Source organism: Peromyscus maniculatus, chromosome 7 (assembly GCF_049852395.1).
Source record: "Peromyscus maniculatus bairdii isolate BWxNUB_F1_BW_parent chromosome 7, HU_Pman_BW_mat_3.1, whole genome shotgun sequence".
Taxonomy (NCBI): Eukaryota; Metazoa; Chordata; class Mammalia; order Rodentia; family Cricetidae; genus Peromyscus; species Peromyscus maniculatus.
The window spans coordinates 63,753,342-63,773,672 of record NC_134858.1 but is presented as its reverse complement, the minus strand read 5'-3'; the positions used below and the strand labels follow the sequence as shown (position 1 = coordinate 63,773,672).

The 20,331-nt window shown below is 48.5% G+C and overlaps 1 protein-coding gene across 7 annotated transcripts in view; it reads right to left on the bottom strand.

Moving 5' to 3' along the window:
* The window catches only part of Dapk2 (death associated protein kinase 2), a 127,758-nt gene that overhangs the window by 28,927 nt on the left and 78,500 nt on the right, over positions 1-20,331 (bottom strand). For 6 of the 7 annotated variants that reach the window (XM_076576545.1, XM_076576542.1, XM_042281165.2 and 3 more), the window contains one exon: positions 17,616-17,754. The exons of the other annotated variant lie outside the window; for it this stretch is intronic. In XM_076576545.1, coding sequence (XP_076432660.1) covers positions 17,616-17,754 — 139 coding nt within the window. The remainder of the gene's footprint in view (positions 1-17,615; positions 17,755-20,331) is intronic. 7 annotated transcript variants of the gene reach the window in all.

Genomic DNA, 20,331 nt, shown 5'->3' with positions numbered 1-20,331 from the left:
TGGCCAGCCAGCTTCCTGTTGACTTTCTCTGAGACTAAGCAACTTCTCTATGTGTGTTTAACTAATTTGGGCTTTTGGCAGGACACAGAAACAAAATGCACCTGACTTCCAGGGAAAATACCAGCCGCCCAAGCTATTTCCGGCCCTGAAAACAGCTGTTGGCCTGACTGACAACTCAGGCAGGCTTGGCAGTAAGAGAGAAGACACTGGCCAGACCCTCACAGCCTGTCCCTGCCGTGGCACCCCCACCCCCCACCCCCGGCCGCCACATCCATCTCTCAGCTCCCAGGGAAGCTGGGACAGGGTCCTGAAGTCCACCCTCTTCATTCCCATCCAAGCCCCCAGACTAGACAGGAAGTGGGCAGGTCTACCTGCTCAGCCATTTTTCCTCTACTCCTCCAATGACTATCTTCGATACCATTTAGATTGGACTTTCCTGAAAACTTCACCCACACAAACCTTATACACACAACATTCACTACAGCACCTCCACAAGAGCCCTAAGGTATAAAATGCCCATCAGCCGAAGAAGAGACGAAGTGTGACATACCCACGCCATATATAATATTCGCACAGGAGGACTTACTATTTTTCAGGCTGAGGACAGAATCCAGGGCTTTACACTTATGTGAGATAAGTATTCTTACCAGCCCTAAGAATACTATTTGATGATAAAAAGGAATAAAATAAAAAGATAAAAAGAAATTAAGTATTGATGAATGTTACAATGTAGATAAGTTTTGAACATGTTATACTAACCAGGTGCCAGGTTGCATGCCTGAAACCCTAGTACCTGAGATACTAAGGAGGAAGACTAAAGTGAATTTGAGATTGGCCTGGGCGACATCTTAAGTCTCTTCCAAAAAAAGAAGGGGGAGGAAGAGGAAAGGGAGAAGAAAGAGAAAGAGAACATGCTAAAAGAGAGCAATGTACACAAAAGGGCACATAACACAGGATTCTGTTTATGAGGAATACACATGGACAGAAAGTATATTGTTAACTGATTAAGACTTGGGGAATAGGGTCAGTGAGGTGCCTCACCATGTAAAGCAGTGGTTCTCAACCTTCATAAAGCTGTGACCCTTTAATACAGTTCTTCATGTTGTGGTGACCCTCAAGCATAAAAATATTTTCATTGCTACTTCATAACTATAATTTGACTGTTAGAAATGATAATGTAAATATCTGATATGTGAACCCACATGGTGAGAACCACTGATGTGAAGGAATTTGCTACAAGCCTGATGGCGTAAGTTCAATGCTTGAGACCCACATGGTGGAAAGGAGAGACCTGACTGTGGCAAGTTGACCTCTGACCTCCGTATGTGCACTGCTGCACAGGCATGTGCACAAATACACATAAAAATACAATAAAAAGAACTTTTTAAAAGACTGGGGAATATGTAGGGACTGCTAACAAATGTGTAATTCCTTTAGGGTGATAAATATATTCCAAAATTAATTCTAAAACTGCCCTGCAAATGATTGTGCTTTGGGTTATAAAATCTCTCATTTTCACACAGCAAGTGGGGGACCATGTCATATGTGGACTACAGCTCAGAAAAGCTGTTAACCAAACAAACAGATGTTAGAGAGCCCAGAAGTCACCGTTCTCAGAAGAACTGAGGAGTTCTCACCTTGCTCCTTTGCTTACAGCACTGTCTCCACCTGGAGGTCTTCTGGTCCTCCTGCTCCCAGTAAAATCCTGACTGGACTTGCTCAAACCATCTCTCCCGAGAAGACATTCCTTATGGCCCCAGGCCCTACCTGAATGTGAGCAGACCGTGGTCATCCCTAGGCCTTTGCTTGTTCAGATCTTTTAGGACATCTGGCTGCTGTCTCCAGTCCAGCAGCCCCTCCTTCCTGACTCTCTGGCAGAACTATCCCCAACTGGAGGGAGAACTCAGACCTTGCAATGCCCTCCCTCCCCAAATGCTGTGTGGATTCCTTATGGTGACACACTGCTGAGCATGATCCTAATTCTTAGCTAAATTTACATGTAATCTGGACTGGTCACCCCCTCCCCCCAACACATACACCAGGTGTCTCTGATTCCCTGAAGTCTCTGTGACCTCCTGTCACAGCAGCTAGAGACTTTGACTCAAGGGAATTGAGGCCCTCCCTCGTAATTTTTCCACTTTCTTTTTGTTTTTTTTTTTTTTTGGTCTGTTTAAATAACACGTTTCCTTTTGCATTTTTAAAGTTTGTTTATTCTTCTTCCCCTCTAGAGATTACTCTCAACTTTATTTTGAAAATGTGTCAAAGTCCTTTCCCAAGGCAGATCAGATTTTTAGTCTCTGCTGAAGGCATGTGAGGGCAGAGGAGGTCAGGAGACAAGACCCATGCCCGTGGCCCCACCCAGCACTCCGATGGCTGCCATAAGAACACTGTGTTATTCCTTGCACTGAGACTTATCTTCCCTACTAGCCACTACCTCCCTGCCAGGCAGCTTCTCCTCTATTCCACCCACATCACTGGCCACCTTGTTAGGAACTTCTCCTGGGCCTGAGACGGCTCTTGGGCTGAGAGGCCATGCCCCAGCAGAACCCAGCACAGCACCACAATGAATGCAATGGGAGCCATGAGCCACAGAAGTGGACACCCTAGACCTGGAGATCTTCAGGACGACAGAGCAGCAGAGATGAGGCAGAAAAGAATCGAGACTGAAATCTCTAGGGCTGTGCTACCCCGAGAGAAGAAGAGACAGCCCCAGGTCTTGTATCTAGTCAGATCTGTAGCTCACGATACAGAGGCAATAGTCTGTCCACTGGCTGAGAAGAACGGTGGAAGATGATATTTTCTTACCCATCTTATTTCTAGCCCTTGCCTGGAGCAGGGCTGCTTAGAGCAATTCCCCTCTCTGCCCCCTCCCCAAATCTGGCGATGTCTATTCACATTTCAGTTAAGATAGCCAGTCTCTTCCAAAAGGTTTTCCTGAGGCGCCTCCCTTCCCAGATCCCCAACACCCTGCCCGTCCCCATTAGAGTACTTCCTTCATCCCAAAGCTAGAGCTCCTCTCTCAGTCTCCCTCCACGGGCTTCAAGCTTCCTAAGCGCTTTCTTCTAGCATCTCCCCAGAGCTTCGGAGAGAGTCTGGCAGCCATCAAGTGCTCAGTAAGCATTCCCTGAGAGAAGACAAGTGCCGTTTAGTAAGCCGATTCAATACGCAGGACCTAGTGCTAACCAAACACATATATAGTTTACACCTCACTCAACTGCCTCAAGCAGTGGGTGTTATTCCTTTCTAGCTGAAGAAGTAGCCAAGACATCAGCCAAGGGACATGGGGACTTAAGCATTTATCTGTTATACCCAAAGCTCTTGCTCCCACACTCTAGACTAAATATCCCTCTCCCTGCTTGAGCTAGGGAATCCAGGTGGTTTAGTGTCTGGAGCAGGTGCCTGCCTGCCTCCACAGGATGCCTATTCTTCTGTGGATGCTTCCATGCAGATGAGCATCATCATCCAAACCATGTCCCCAGCCGGGCTTTCACATCTGCAAGTGCTCCTAAGCTAGGTGCCGTCATCTCAGACAAGAAAACCAAATAGGGCAGAGGAGTGCTTGGAGAGACGGCTCAGCATGTAAGAGCTCTTCCAGAGGACCCGAGTTCAGTTCTGGGCACCCATGCCAAGCTGGTCACAGTAGCTTGTGACTCCAGCTCCAAGGGATCTGACAGTCTCTGCCAGGTTCCAGAGATACTTGCATATATGAAACATTATACACACAGATGTATACATAAATAAAAATGGAAAGTGGGAAGTCCTGGGAGGATGGACCCAAGTTTGGTATACACAAAGAAACATTGCCTGAGGCGTTCAACCTGGGAGGTGGCCTTGGGGATGCAGGAATATTCTGCTGGGTGGTAAGGACTGGGATTCTTCTTTTTTTTTTTTTTTTTTTAACTAGCTCTGTAGACAGAGATCCTCCTGCCTCTGCCTCCCAAGTCCTGGGATTGGCTAGGACAGGGATTCTTATTCCCACTTCACCAGCTACTCAATGAGCTCTTGAATTAGATGGCCCTATATGCTCAAACCTGCCCTGACTGGGTGCAGACAGGCCATTGGCTCCCTGCCACCAAATGATATTGCTGCTTCCAGGCCACCAAGAGAAGTCTTGGAGTCTTCACAGGGCTTCTTCCTTCTGCTGCTCCAGCCTCCAGTAACAGCCTGACCATTTCCAGGGGCCAGAGACTCATCTCAATGAGAACATGATCTTTGCTGCCACCCTGAGAAGCAGGTGCTACTAGCTTTCCCATTTCACAGATGCAGGAAACTGAGGCCCAGAGAACTGAAAGACTAGCCCCAAGGCCCATCAGCTCACGAAGGCAGGACAGCTTCCCTGGCAGTTCAGCTCCTAATAAGATCACATTGTCCACTCTTGTTAAATATCTTCAGTGGTCCCAGTGACCAAAAGAAGCTCATTCTGATGACTGAGGCACTCACATCCCGACACCAGCACCCGAGCCCCCCTTACCTTTCCAGCCTTGCACCTTGCACCTGGATCTACTCTCATTCCCCACGGGGTGGGTACCACTACCTCAGGCACCTCAGGTCAGCTCGGGTCCATCCTCAGATGCAGCTCTAGTCTTTTTCAATATTTTATTTAATATTAATACATGCATATAAGGTTTTGGTCAAACTCACCCCAACCCCCAATCCCCACCCCCTCCAAACACCTTCACTGAGTTCATTTACCTCTCCTGTGTATGTACAGATGTGGAACCATCTGGAGCCTGAGCAGCCTCCCCGGGCTGCATCCCTGAAAAAGATGCTCTCCCAAGCTTTAACTGCTACTTTTGCCTGAAAGCCTCTGCTACTCTTCTCCACACTTTTCCAGGCCATGCCCCATGACCCTGTTCCTTTTTCTCCCTTGTTTTCAAGGCTCTAATCCTCCACAGCCAACGGTGCTTACCATGTTACCAGCGGTCCTCACTGTAGGCTGTCTCTCATCTATAATGACACTTTCCTAGGTGGGTGGCCTTTTCCCTAGGGAAAGTCAACTCAATTCAAGGTTCCTGGCGTGGCCTCTGCTATCTGCTGCATATTCCATTAATAGTCGCGTAAATGCAGTGAAAGAATTCCAGGCGTCAGGTTTTCTACCCTTCTCTGCCTGGTGTAAGCCCTTTGGCCACCACTAGGAGTGCTAGAGAGCCCCACTATCCAGAGAGCAGTTAAGGCATGGTCTGAAAGGTAGTCTGGGACCTGGCAAACCTGGCAGTTCCCCAGGTTGAGATCTCTGATCCCACCTCCCCAAATAGAACACGGTGGTAGAAAAGAGCCCAAGCCTGGGCCTAGGAAACAGTTTCAGGTCCACTAGCAAAGGTGTTGAGCTTAACAAACAGACTACTTCCTTTCTTTGGACCCAGCTCTCAACTCTAAGTGAGGCATCTGATGTCGTCCAAAGGTCCTTTGAGATACAGGTTTAGCAGTTTGGGGCAAATTTCTGCTGCTGGACATGAAACGGATCCTGTCTCTCTGCCTCAGGTCAGGAAGGAAGAATAGGCTGCCGCAGCCACAGGAGGTTGGGCCCCCGCCAGACTACCCTGTGGGCAGCACAATCCTATCTATCCTCCTCCGACGGCATCCACTTCCACCAGGTACTTAACCCACGTACCTGACATCACCTGCAAAGCACGGCTGGGGGAAGGCTCCACATTCTTTAGGTGCCGCTGCCCAGAATCCAGAGAGCTGCTACCAGGAGGTGGGGTGGGATGGAACTGCCCCCACCTGTCAAAACAAACATGCCCAACTGGGCCTGCCACACAGACAGGCACCCTGGGAGAAGTCAACATGCCCCCTTGTGTCCTAGTAGATCCTGCTAGTGATGCCTATCGTGGTACCAGCTGGAAGCTGGTCCTCCAAGGGCGACCCACGTTTCTTGGGACCAGCACAGCATGCCCAGTGGTTGAGACAGGATGGAGGTGACCTCGGGAACTATGCAGTAAAGTGCAAGACACAAGGACTTGGTGTCAGGCACGTCTCGGTTCACCTCTCAGCTCTGCCACTGGAAATACGAAACATGGGCAAAAGTCCTCGGTCCTTTTGGGGGCCTCTCTTTCTTATCTGTAAGTGGGTACATGCCTAGCAGGTCAGAGAGATAGTCCATGCATGGGGAGCACAGTGCCCAGAGAGGCTGCAGCCCATGGGCTATGTTCATTCGTTCTGAGATGGTAGCTCTGAGTCCTCTCTGGGTGTTCATCCTGACTCCCCGCTCAATCCCCTGAGTTCATGAAGAGTATGCCCTTGTGCAAACCATCATCCCCATGCTCTCATCTCCTGCTTCCCTTCCCCACTCTGTTTTATCCTCCACCCTCACAATGTTGGGGCCACAAGGAATCTCAGAGGTCATTTAGTCAGCCATGTTGCATGGAAGCCCAGAGAGGTCAAGAAGCTGCCAAGGTCACAGAACGAGGGGCAGAGCTCAAATGTAGTGAGTCCCTGGGTGCCTCACGTGGGCTGCCTGCTGCTGGGTGAGGCTGAAGCCCGGCTGGGCTTATGCTCTGAAGACAAGAAAACTTCATGAGCAATCCAAGCCCAACCCCATATTGGTCAGAGACCTCTGGGCAACCTGAGAAAGCAGGACTAATCACAGGCAACCCTGACCCACAAGCCTCCAGTGTAGCCAATGCCCAATGCCCATTCTGTCTGCCATTCAAAGACTGCTTGGGCCCCGACCCCACTGCCAGCTCAGCATCGGCTTCATCCCACTGCCTCCTCTGCCCCGACCAGCAGTTTATTCTGCCAGGCACCCGCATTCTAATAGCTGCCCAAGCTCGGCACCCACCCCGTCTGTAGCCCATCCCTCCAACACACTGCCAGCTCCCACCCAAGGGCCTGTGTGATGATTACACAGGCCTCTGGCAGAGCACCACCAGGACAACGATAATCGCTTCCTTACATGTCCTGCCCACACTGCCCCAGGAGGAAAGTCGGGGGCGTTGCCTCTTACAGCCATCGCTGGCATCCAAGAGTGGCCAGCCTCACAGTAGGTGTTCAGTTATTGGTTACAAGTAAGCAAATGAATAAACCAACAGTTACCCAGCACTTCTCACACTGCCCATTTTCAGAGAATCAGTGCAGATAACGGCTAACAGTACAGGCCTTGGAATCTGGGCTCAGGTGCCGTTCCGCCGTGGGCAGCAGCCTGACACTGAGCAAGACACCTACCTAACTTCTCTCAGCTACAAACTCGGGATAATAATAAAAGCTACCTCTAGAGCAGAGGTTTCTCAGCCTTCCTGATGCTGCAACCCTTTAATACAGTTCCTCATGGAGTGGTGACCTCCAATCATAAAAATTATTCTCATCGCTACTTGACAACTGTAATTTTGCTACCATTATGAACTGTAATATAGATATCTGTGTCTTCTGATGGTCTTAGACGACCCCTGTGAAAGGATCGTTCAACCCCCAAAGGAGTCATGACCCACAAGTTGAGAATGTCTGCTCTGGAGGCTTTCTAGGAGGGTCAAACATGATGCCCAAGGTGACCCATGGCCATTATCCTCATTATCCTCATTATCCTGTGACCATCTGGTTGATTCTCTCCCTCAGGATGAGGACATTCTATGCTCATCTGCCATCCTTCCAGGTACCACCCAAGTCCTGCCTCTCCCAGGAGTCATCACCCGAATCTGCAGCCCAGCCTTCTCCCCTTCCCCAGGTCATCTCCACCTGCAGTGCCACTGTGCCCAAGCATTCCGGGAGCAAGTCCCTTGTTGCTGTTAGTGTTTGGTTTTGCTTTTTGAGATAGGACCTCACTCTGTAGACGAAGCTAGTCTGGAACACTCAGTGATCCTGCCTCAGCCTGCTGCGCACTAAGAATGACAGGGATGAGCCACCGTGCTTGGCTTCCTGAAAATGAGTCTTGCTTCCCCCACTGCATTAATAAAGAGATAACACACCTTCCCAGTGCTCCTCACAGCATCTAGCCAGCAAGCATGTATAATGTACGGAAAAATAACTCATAGCACTGAACCGTTTACGAGGCCAGCACACTGGGCTCACTTGATCTCCACCATACGGGGCCAGTCCTGCCAGGATTCAGGCCACACAGAAGAAAAAACCAAGGTGAAAGAGATCAAGGGTTTACCCAAAGTGTCTCAGCCAAGTAGGGGCTGGAGCTGAGGCTACAGCCGGTGTGCTTCCTACTCCTAAGATGCCTCTCTTCCTCTAACTGATGCAACCACGTCCTTGGGATCACCCCAGCCTGCCGGCAGAGTGAGCATTCCAAGTTGGCTCTGGTGTCTCAGCCAGGGTGCCTCCCCAGTTCCCTGCTTTTCCCAGAAGAGCCACCGCTGTGGCTTAGGGAAGGGCCTAACTCAGCTGCCCTTAGATTTGCCAAGCCGCAGCCTCCACCCGCTCGCCAGAAGAGGGGCCACCCTGTGGCTCTGACCTCTGGTCCTCTGTTGAGGAAAGCAGGAAAGATCACTGCCTATTCTATCTCTGCTCTGCTGGGAAGGGAGAGAGGTAAAGATTCACTACTGCTATGGAGACCTGGTTGGTAGTCCTCTGACCTACGCCTCCAAAGTGCTGGGATAACAAACAGGTCCACTACCACAGCTGACTCTCTAACTCTACTCAAGGCCATGCAAGCTAGGCCCACATGACAACCAGCACTCGTGACGGGCTCTCTGTATTTACTCCTCATCAGATCTGTGGAGCAACTAGATGAGGTCAGACTGGCTACTGCCCCTGTCTAAGCAATGAAGAATCTGACCCGAGCGCTAATATTCTGAGTTCCATGCTGTTTGGGGGCCCCCCATGATTCAGGGGCCAGTTGCTTCTCAGAATTCCCTGGGAGCCATATTAAGATGACCAGATTAATTAACTTCTACTCCAGGAGTGGGGCTCACAGTCAATGTTGTAAAACAAGCGCTGCAAAGAATCACAGTGACTGTGAGTGAGTGCTCAGCATTTGTCACCAGGGGTGACTATGGCATCAGACAGACACAGATTTGTGTTCCATTTCCGCCCTGTGCTAACTGTGACCTCAGCAGGCCACTCCCCTACGTGAGCTTTTGCTGGTTCATCAGCCAAATGAGAAAATTAATATGGCTAGGTTAGGTGTTTTTTTTTTTTTTTTTTTTTTTTTTTTTTTTTTTTTGGTTTTTCGAGACAGGGTTTCTCTGTGTAGTTTTGCGCCTTTCCTGGAACTCGCTTTGGAGACCAGGCTGGCCTCGAACTCACAGAGATCTGCCTGCCTCTGCCTCCCGAGTGCTGGGATTAAAGGCGTGCGCCACCACCGCCCGGCTTAGGTTAGGTTTTTTTTTTTTGTTTTTTGTTTAAGACAGGGCTTCTCTGTGTAGCCCTGGCTGTCCCGGAACTCTCTTTGTAGCCCAGGCTGGCCTCAAACTCAGAGATCTGCCTGCCTCTGCCTCCTGAGTGCTGGGGTTAAAGGTGTGTACCACCATCCCCATGATAGTTAAGGAGGCACAGTGAAGTCCCAGGAGCTTCCCCGTAACCTCTCTTTTCTATGGTGTAGCCTGCTGCATGGATAACATGAGAGACACATGCAGAGAACCAGAAAAGAACCTCATATGGCATCACCATTCCCTCCAACTGTGCTCGGTGTCAAACCCGGGAACTCATGCACGCAGAGCAAGTGTTCGCCCAGTGAACCCATATCCCCAGTCCTGTTACCATTGGTACGTCACCATTCTTTCAATTTTACTTTTAGCCTTCATAATAAGTGCTCAATGAATGCCAGCTGTCATTATTGCTCCATCACGGCTACCACCATAGCCCTGAATTCGGAACTGTCTTGCTCATGAGTACCTTTGTTTACCAGGTCTCAGAGAACCAGGAGGCAACTGGTTCATGGGAGTGGATCATCAAGTCGATAGGAATTTTGTGATTGCTAAACAGGGCTATTTACCAAAAATTGAAACTTAAGTAAATTGAGTTAAAAACTAGAAATAATTAAGAGTCATAATTTACCTTTTATAGAACTATAATTGAGTACTGTCTAGTCTATTTCAGTTACTCCCACCTTTTGTATCTGTCTACCCCATGGCAGTAAGAGACAGCAGCATGCCACTGAAATTGGCCACAGTGCATATATTTACCACAAAAAACTGAAACTACAAGTCAGCCCTCAACTCTTCTTCTTCTCTTCCTCCTCCTCCTCGCTGCCCCCCCTCCTCTTCCTCCTTCTCCTTTTCTTCTTCTTCTTAAATAGATTTGTTTATCTTATGGGCATTTGCCTGCTTGACTGTGTACCATGGCTTGCAGTGCCCACAGTGACCAGAAGAGGGTGATGGGTCCCCTGGGACTGGAGTTAAAGGTGTGAGTCACTATGTGGGTGCTGGGAAGCAAGCCCAGGTCCTCCAGAACAGCAGTCAGTGCTCTCAACTGCTAAGTCATCTCTCCATCTCAATCTGTTGACTTTTTTACTCCAGATTATTAAAAGTTATGAAAATTGCTTAATAATGCGGTCACACATAAGAGGATACCATGTCTATAGGAACTGCTTTGTGAACAGTACAGAAAATCAACTATACTTCTGATAGTCAAAAATTAATGTCTAAATTCAGTAGAAAAATTGCTCAGGTCACTTGCTAAATAAGTAAATTTCCCTATGATTTGTCTCATTTTCACCTCACTTAACGTAGATGATATCAAACTTATACTCCTGTCAAAAGGTATTCATTTGTTGGCTACGACCATGTACAAGAGTCTGGCAAGAACCAAGGGAATGCTATAAGTTACATGAAAATCAATCTGCTATCTGGGATTTACAATAAAAATTATATATTTACTTCATTTGTAAAGTGTGTGCCATAAACCTTCATAAATTGACAGTAAATGTATATATGTGACAGGCGGTGGTGGCGCACGCCTTTAATCCCAGCACTCAGGAGGCAGAGGCAGGAATATCTCTATGAGTTCAAGGCCAGCCTGGGCTACCAAGTGAGTTCCAGGAAAGGCGCAAAGCTACACAGAAACCCTGTCTTGAAAAACCAAGAAAAAAAATATATATATATGTATTGTAATACATGAATGTGTATAGTAATTGTGGATATACATACATTTCCCTAGAGAACTCAATGTCAGAAAAGCACTCCTGTGTAGAGCCTAGTGTGGTGGCTCATCGATGTCATCCTAACCCTTGGAAGCAGAGGCAGAAGGATCACTGGGAGTTTAAGGCCCATCCAGTATGATACCCTGTCTCAGAAAGAGAGACAGAGAGGGAGAGAAAGAGAGAGAGGAAGGAGGAGGAGGAAGAAGGAAGGAAGGAAGGAAGGAAGGAAGGAAGGAAGGAAGGAAGGAAGGAAGGAAGGAAGGAAGGAAGGAAGGAAGGGAGAAAACACCTAAAACCAAACCCAAACACACAAAAACAACACTGTAGAATCTCAGAAGAGCGGGAGAGTGCTGGAGTTTTCCAGACAAGGCAACTGAGGTATATATAATAAAGTCAGGCAAGTTATTCAAGGCCACATGACTAATGTGTAGCCAGGTTTAGTCCAGGTCTTCCTGCTTCTCCTACTCTCCTTAGCTGCTTCTAGAATCAAGAGTCTTCCATTCCTACTGAGATCTGCTGCAGCATCGGGGCTCCTGGTAGGCTGCGATGGGACTTCAAAGAAACCATGTGAGGCTGGGCTCAGGTAGAGGGCAACACACAGCTGGGGGAGCCAGACACCTCTGAACCCCCTAACATGCCAGGAAAGGAAATGGGCACAGAAGAGGGGACAACATTTTTGCTCAACTTAAAAATGGGGCACACGTTGGCCCTAGCAGACTGAAGAACACAGTTCTTTCTCTCTCCGCATCCCTGTACCCATAACCCATGACCAGTTACTCACTCTCCAGTGCATGCACACTCTATAACAACTAGTAATGTCCAGCTTTTAAATGAGACTAAAATCTTAGAAAAAGAAAACGATGTAACCATATAGGAAACTAACCCTGTAAAGAATAAGATTAGAAGCCAGGGATGGTGGGTGGCACATGCCCGTCACTTGGGAGGCACAGGCAGGAAGATTGAGTATATGTAGTCATCTTTGGTTATACAGCAAGTTTGAAGCCGGCCTGGCCTACAGGAGACCCTGTCTCAGAAACACAAAACCAAGTGTGCAGCCCAGCCCAGAGCCTGGATTAACTACATGAATAGCAAGTGCCACACTGTCATCTGATACTTGTGTGGTCCTGGGCATGTTACTTAATCTCTCTGAATCTCAACTGTTTGGTGTGTAAAAACATGACATCACCTTCTGCTGCCAAGGATCAAGTGAGGAAAAAGGGGTAAGCATGCTGCATTCTAGAAAGTACTATGTCTTTAAAGTGTTAACCATTATCACCCTAAGGGAAGCTCGACTAGCGGTCTCTATTATACCATGACCATAAAAACAGCACTAAGGATGATTCTGGGCATAAAGGAGCTTGGAAGCTTGGGTTTTGGGGGGGAGTCCTTGCTCTGGAGTTTACCCTCTTACTAGTGTTCATAATAATTAAAAGCCTCCTCAGAGTTTCGAGCTTCTGGATTACATACAATTTTAGTCATTTCTCATGGTTTATTATTTTTGCTTAATAGACCATCAGCCTGCCCCCCTCCACCCCCCCCCACCCCGTTTATTTCAGAGTTCTCAGGCTGGATTTGGTTGGTAGAAAGGCTCAGGGGAGAAACCACACCCAGACTGCATGTAAACGCCTTCTAGAAGTCGCTATTTGTACTGAGACCATGTTCAAAGGTGAGGTTACTAAGGCCTATTTCCTGGTGACCTGACCCCTGGACAGCCTGGCTGATGGTCGCTGATACCAACAGGCCGTCGGCCACGTCCCTCCCAACAGGGGAAACACCCCTTGCTCTTCCACTCTAGCCTACCAAATCTGTGTCCAGTTTACAATACGTGCTGAAATGGTCTCCGCTCTGCCTGAGGCAGAGAGCTCACTCCTTGGAAGTGGGCATGGTTAGTGAGGACCTATTAGGTTTTATTGCAGATGGCCTCTTCACCAAGCCTGACCGAGTCCATCTCCCCGAAGACATTAGGCTACTGGAAGGCAGGGGTGGCTGCGTCACACTGTTTAATTGCTTTTCCCCTGTGTTACAATAGGTCCTCAATAAACGTGTGTACTGGTGAACTAACTGCTAGGTGCTGAACATTCATGAGCACACTTGCTTGTCACTAGGGCATTCATTCATTTGCTCCTTCATTTATTCAGCACCCAGTGACTCACTCATACTATACCAGGCACCACGCCACAGAAAGTGATTCATAAAGATCAGCGCTCCCAGAGAGCCCTGCACCTTGCCTGGGCAAAACAGCAGAGCTGGCCCTGGTGATATGAGTGTGGGTGACCCTGATCTGAGGACCTGAGAGCAAGAGAACTGGCCCTGCCCCTTGCTGCAGGCTGCAGGGGGTGAGCTAGCCCAGGCAGTGATGGAGAGCTCCCCTGGGTAGTGACCATGAGGGAAAGCTGGTGGGCTGACCAACCCAGCTACCACCCAGGCCCAGAACCAGGGCTATGAGTGGACTCACCCCATTATCCACCTCATCTATGAACTGTTAGAGCATGTGAAGGGGACGAACCTATAGCTCCAAAATGGCAAGATCTTTAGGACCCAGTACAACAGCAGGAAATCCACGAGGAACCCCAGGGAGAACCCATTACTGGTGATATAGCAGAAACCAGAGGCTTCGAACCAGACCCATGACTCATAGCAATGAAGACTTGCAAGTAAAGATAAATGGACTAAAGGGTAAACCGTGTGACTCAGAGGGCCACACCACAGCTTCCAGGACAAGACTCTTCTTTCTTTCTTTGGTTGGTTGGTTGGTTTTGTCTCATTGTTTTGTTTTGTTTTTGGTTTTTCTTTTAAATTTAGTTTTTATTTGGGGGAGAAGTTGCAAGGGTAGAGAGTGGATGTGAGGGGATGGGGAGATAGGTGGGATCAGAATGGGTGCTGTGAAATCCACAGAGAATCAATAAAAGTTTAAAAGTAAAAATTTCAATGCTCCTGCAGAAGTTTGCACATTGGGAACAGAAGCACACGGGCTGGCTAATTCTCAGTTACACTTTTGCCAAATAGCAGGGGCTTTCCAGAGGAAAGCAAACTCCTGCTGGGGTCTTAGAGGATGAGCAGGAAGGCTCTGGGAAGGGAAAAGGAAGAGTAGAGAGGATGCAACACACATTCATGGTCTCTAGAATTGCCTGGAAGACGGGCCTGTGGGCATGTATGTGGAGGATTAACTTCATGATTGCTTTTTGTTGTTGTTGTTGTTTTGTTTCTTTTTTGTTTTTGTTTTTTTGGTTTTTTTTTTTTTTTTTTTTTGAGACAAAGTTTCTCTGTGTAGTTTTGGAGCCTGTCTGGATCTCGCTCTGTAGACCAGGCTGGCATTGCACTCACAGAGATCCTCCTGGCTCTGCCTCCCAAGTGCTGGGATTAAAGGCATGTGCCACAGCCGCTGGCTTATCTTCATGTTAATGGGTGTGGAAAGACCTCTATTTATCGTGGGTGGACCCTTCCTGAAAAGGGGATCCAGGACTCCATAGAATGGAGAAAGCGAGCTAAGCAGGAGCATGGGTTCATTCCCTCTCTGCTTCCTGACTATCTGCAAGGCCCAGCTGCTTCAAGCTCTGCTGCTCCGCCTTCATGGTGGACCGGTCAGTCCCTTAGCTGTGAGCGGAAATAAACCCTTTCTCCCTTGAGTTCCTTTTGTCATGGTGTTTTATCTCAGCACCAGGCAAAGAAACTAAGACAGCTTCCCAGGAGGTCATCATATCACCAAGGCAGCCAGACAGCTGACCCTCCTCAGCCATGGCTCCTTCAAGCTGGAAAGAGGGGTAAGGGATGGAGCATGGAGATGGCATGGTGGCTGTGTCCTAGGGAGGCCAGGCTTTCTTCTTGAGGAGTAAAGAACACGGGTAAGTCGGGGGAAACAAGCTCTTCACAGAAAAGGAAAACTAAGAGGAATATGTGAATTTTAGATGGTAGGAAGCAACATGGGACCAAGAAACCTCTTCTAGGCTACCAGCTGGCTGTATCCTGAGAAGTTAGTGGAAAATTCCAGTCCAATAGCACACAAAACTACATTCTAGTTGGGAGGTGTCTCCCAACCATGAGGAAAATCTGTTTGTGGTCCTGCTGCACATCATTCCCCCAAGTTGCCTATCTGGGCCTAGGCCAAGGTACCCATGAGAAAGGGGAAGCAAGAAGTTCAGAGTCTGTATACCCTGAGGATGCAGGGCCATGAGCGGGGTTAGCAGCATCCTTACCCTATATGTTCCAGGGTAAACTCAGGCTGTCTCTAGGCCATGGAAAATGTCCAGGCTGAGCCTGAGAGCTAGAAATAGCTCCATCAGCCACCCCACAACAAGAAGTCTCAGCTCTCACAGGGCAGTGTAAGAACCACATTACCAGAGTTTGTTTTCCTAGTCTAGCAGAGCCCAAAAACATTGTAATAAGAGTTGTGTTTTCTTTTCCACTCTTCTGAGAAGGGAGATAACAATAACAGCATGCAACACACATCTGTATGCATCACTTCACACTGCTTCCCTCTTATGCCAACTCTGCCAGGTGGGTGGTACTCTCTGCAACAGGGATGAAAAACCAAGGTTCAGGTGCCTTCCGGGGTATGGCGGAATGAGGTATAACGTCCAACCCTGCTGACTCCAACCCAGGCTCCCCTTGACCACAGCAAACCCGCCCACTTCTACCAGCCTCCAGAGAAAAGACAAGAGGAGCCCATTTGGAGGCAGTGTTCAGGAGCCAGGAAAGACCCAAGAAAATAAGTTAACTGCGCACGGTGCTACCAGGAAAGAGACACAGAAGCAATCCAGGTAGGCCATTACCTGCCTGCTCTATCACCTCGCCACTATTCAAAAGCTTGCCCAGTCCCACCCTCCGCTGGGCCCCGACTTTTATTTTTAATTTTTTTTATTTATTATGTATACAGAAGAGGGTGCCAGATCTCATTACTGATGGTTGTGAACCACCATATGGGTGCTGGGAATTGAACTCAGGACCTCTGGACGAGCAGTCAGTGCTCTTAACCTCTGAGCCATCTCTCCAGCCCCACTTTTATTTTTATTTGGTGACAACTGAGGGGACTCTGTAAGACATCTTCAGTAGAAGTAATTCAAAATACTGTGACAACTGGCATGCTAGAATAAGAATTGGGACATGGGAACTGAACCCGCCCCCTGGGGTGGCTGCCGTAAGACTGTGCGCATGTCACATTCTCTCTGGGGAAGTCCCTCAAACCAGAACTGGTGTCACTGTAGATGTGGCCTCATCCTAACTTTCACATGAAACTAGGCACCTAAGCAATTCTGAGGTTGACCCCTGAATTACTGCATACCTCATCTAATCACTGCCGGGCCCCCAGCTGCCCAGCCAGAAGGAAGCCAGCTGAAATAGATGCCTACTAACCTGACCCCCTTCACCTCTCAGCGTAAAGGGCAAGGGGCAAAGGGTAAAGCGCACCTCCTCAGCTCACCGTCAGCGTCTCTCAACTCCCCCTGCCCTCTTCCCAGGCTCTTCCTATAATGCATTCTATAATGCATTGAATGCATTGTGCTGTTACTGTGATCATGGACACCTGGACACGGTCCTTTCCCTCTGCAAAGCCCTGTCGATTCTTTAGAAAATTCAAATGCCAGGTTTTCCGGGCAGCCTTCTCTGGTCGCTTCAGGATCAGTCAGAGGTCTGCCCTTCAGTGCTTCCCTCTGTCACACTCTTAGAATGATTATCTTTTTTATCTGTCTCCTGCATCAATCTCCTTGAGAGGAGGAGCAAAGCCCAGTACACAAAAGAGCAGGAGGCTTTCTGCAGAGAGCACTGATTAGACAGCCAGGTGTGGTGGTGCATCCGAGTAAGCCCAGCACCTGGGAAGCAGGGGCAGGAGAATCAAGAGTTCAAGGCCAGCCTGGGCTACATAAGACCACGACTCAAAAGCAAATAAAGAAGTCATGACAACTAACAGCGGATGGTTCTCCCAGAAACAGGAGTCTGCACATGAGTTGAGGGACTTCCGTGAGTCAGCTCCCTGCAGAGACCCATCAATCAGTGCATGCTCCAGAGCTCACTCAGAGAGTCAATCCCTCTGCCTCGGCCACAGTCATACTCTACGCAGTTCTATGTGGTCACGATGAACTTTCCTGACCCTGAACACCAGTTACCACAAATGATCAGGAGCAGGCAGCCAATGGTCCTTGGGCTCCAAGATCTATAATCTCTGGTGAGGAGACAGAAGGCCACGCTGTGCTGGGTCTAGAGTGTCAGCCAACCTCAGCAGTTCTGCAAAGCCTGCTTGTCCTGCCCACTCATGACTTAGCTCTTCCTTGTCAACCAGTTTCCTCTTGTAAAATGGGTTTTGCTTTAAGTTTCTCCTGGCTGGCTTTGTTTTGTTTTTAACTGCGCATCATCTACTCTCTGGAAGAGATAACAGTGTTTCTAGTTGATCAAAGGGCATCTTTTGTCAGCCCCATGTGCTAAAAGGAAAAGTGAACTGAGGTGGATACTTGTAACAGGCTATTCACCACCACCTCCACCCCGCCCCCAAGGTCAGGATTTGGGGCTGAAGGTGATGAGTGGGCCTATGACCCTTCCTATGAATGATAAGGGGACAGGGTCCCTTCTTCCTAAAGACTTCTTTTGTTTTATTCCCCTTACTGACCTTGAGATCAAAGTGGGCAATTTTCTTTGTGTGAAGGTAGTTCACCCCGTCCAGGATCTGTTTAATGAAGCTGGTGGCCTCCTCCTCACTTAACGACTCCTTCTGGGCCAGGAAATCGAACAGTTCTCCTCCGGACACTCTGGAAGACACCGGCGGGGAGGGCCAGGCCCAGTTAGTTTTGCATGTCATGAGGCCTGGGTGATGGGTCCAGGGTCTACACCCGCCTCAGATTCTCTGGAGAATAGAATCCCTCTTGCCCTGCCTGGAGCTAACCTGGGTCTAACGGGCATCAAATAATTGGCTTTGCTTCTGTCTGCTTTCTGTTGAACCTCAGAGTCAAGAACCACTATTAGCGTGTTCCCAGAAAGACCTCTGCTAGTGCTCGAGGCCCAGGTCCCTCATTACTCTGGATATTACCCTTCCCCCGTAAAGAGCAGGCTGTGCCCTGCCCTGAATTACATCTTAGATAGAGCAGCAGTTCATCCGAAGCCCCTCCATGTTGGGTATCAATGCCTTATAAGGTACAATGACATGGCGTCTAGCTAGTGAGTTAGTTGGTGAGGGTGGGGCATGCATGCCATGGCATGCAGGCGGAAGTCAGAGGACAACTTGCTGGCGGCAGTGCTCTGCTTCCAACCGTGCTTGTTCCAGGGATTGAACTTGGGCTGTCAGGCTGGGCAGCAAGCCCCTTCACCTGCTGAACCATCTCCCCAGCCCCTGACCCGGCATCTTGTTTGGCCACATGAACAAATACCCTTTGCCCGGGACACCCAGAAGGCAGACAGTGGTGAGTGAATTATCTGTGTTAATAAAAAGTATCTCGAGGGCTCATTGCACCCATCAGACCAGTGATTGACACACTCCCCTCACCCCAGATTTATGAATGGAGGAACCACAGACTGCAGCATGGCACCCCACCCCACCACTGTCATGGACCCCTCCAATGTGCCTTTGCCCTGTAGATCACCAAGTAACAAATTCTAACTGTCCTGGACTCAAGTAAGCGTGACTTCCCCTGCTCTGGGACTGCCAGTTGGAAGCTCTCCAGACCTAGTGTCTGATCTCTGGGAGTATTTTGTTTGTACTGACCGTCGCTCTGGATGTGTGTATGTTTGTGTACACATGCATGTAAGAGCAAGAGGTTGACGTCAAGTGTCTGTCTCAAGTGCTCTCTGCCTTATATTTTAGAACAAGGCCTCTCTCTGGTCCAGTGAGAGCTCATGGATTCAGCTAGACTTGAGGCCAGCAATCTCCTCCCATCTCTTCTTCCCCAGTAATTAGAGACGTGCAGCTTCTATGTGGGAACTGTGGATTCAAACCTAGGTCTTCACGATTATGCAGCAAGCATGTTACCCACTGAGCCAGGCCCACAGTCCTGGCATAGCTCTGCCTTGTCTTTTAAAATCCTACAGTTTAGCCAGGCTTGGTGGCACATACCTTTAATCCCAGAACTTAGGAGATGGAGGCAGGCAGACCTCTGCGTGTTCCAAGACAGCCAGAGCTACATAGAAGGATCCTATCTAGCATGTTTTTCTTTGCTTAGCTCCTCTGTAACTTACAAATATTGTGTGAAGTGTGGTGTGTGTAATAATTAAAATTACAGAACCCCAGTCTCAAGGACTTGAAGGACAGAAGCAGGAGGACTGTCCCAAACGTGAGGTCAGCCCAGTCTATACAGCCACTTCCAGCCTAGCCAGGGATACAGAGAAAGACTCTAACTCAAAAAGGACAAAAAACGAAATAAAGCAGAGGTAAACTGGGATGAAATAAAGACCTTGCAGTTGCTGAGGTCATAACTGGTAGGTCTGGGCTAGCAGTCACTCAGACTTCTTTCTGTCTCTACCCTCACAGCTGCTATAAAAAAACAACAGGTGCCCTGTCACGGCTGTCTGGGAGCCTAGGATCCTCACTTCCCCAAGAGAAGCTTTATAATTTAGATCTAGGTTCTTTTAAGAGGTTGGTTGGCTCTCAGACTAACTCCTGCCCCTTGACTACAGGATATCCGGGTACCTGTGTTTCCCACGAACCCCAGAAACCTTTCAGTTATCCAGGAAGACCACTATCTAAGAAGCAAATTCTCCCCAGACAAGTCTCCTGGTGTCTTGATCTTGAATTTCCCAGCCTTGAGAAGTCTAAGAAATAAACTTCTGTTTTGATAAGCCACCCAGTTTATGGTATTTTGTTATATAGCTACTTGAAGAACCTAAGATAGGACGTTTATATTGAGTGGGGTGATAACTGTGACCAACAAACAAACACACACTAAAAATACGGAGGTGGCTTCAGAACTAAATAAGAGGCAGCTGAGGCCAGAGGAGTTGTAAAATGCCTGCTGGAATAAGTTTCAGTGTCATCAATGAACTGCAGGGAATGGTTCTGGGGAGGGGAGGGCAGAGAATAAGAGGAGGGAGTTTCAACATCATGAAAGCATCAGAGTGGTTCTGAACAGAATGCTGATAAATACAGATGGCAATCACCATTCTGATGAGGATTGCAGTTGGAACTGAGGACACAGCATCAGTCGATAAAACAGAGACCATTCTTGTAATAAAACAGCAGAGAAATTTCACTTAATTTGTGTGGTTTTAACTTAACACAGTATCTGTGCCTTAATCTACTGCTATCTCAGTCAGCAACTGCAACTCTGAAGTTAAGGCCTGCTTCTCCAGCAGCAACCTGGACACTCAGGCCGCAGTCTAGTGAGAATTCTGCTCCT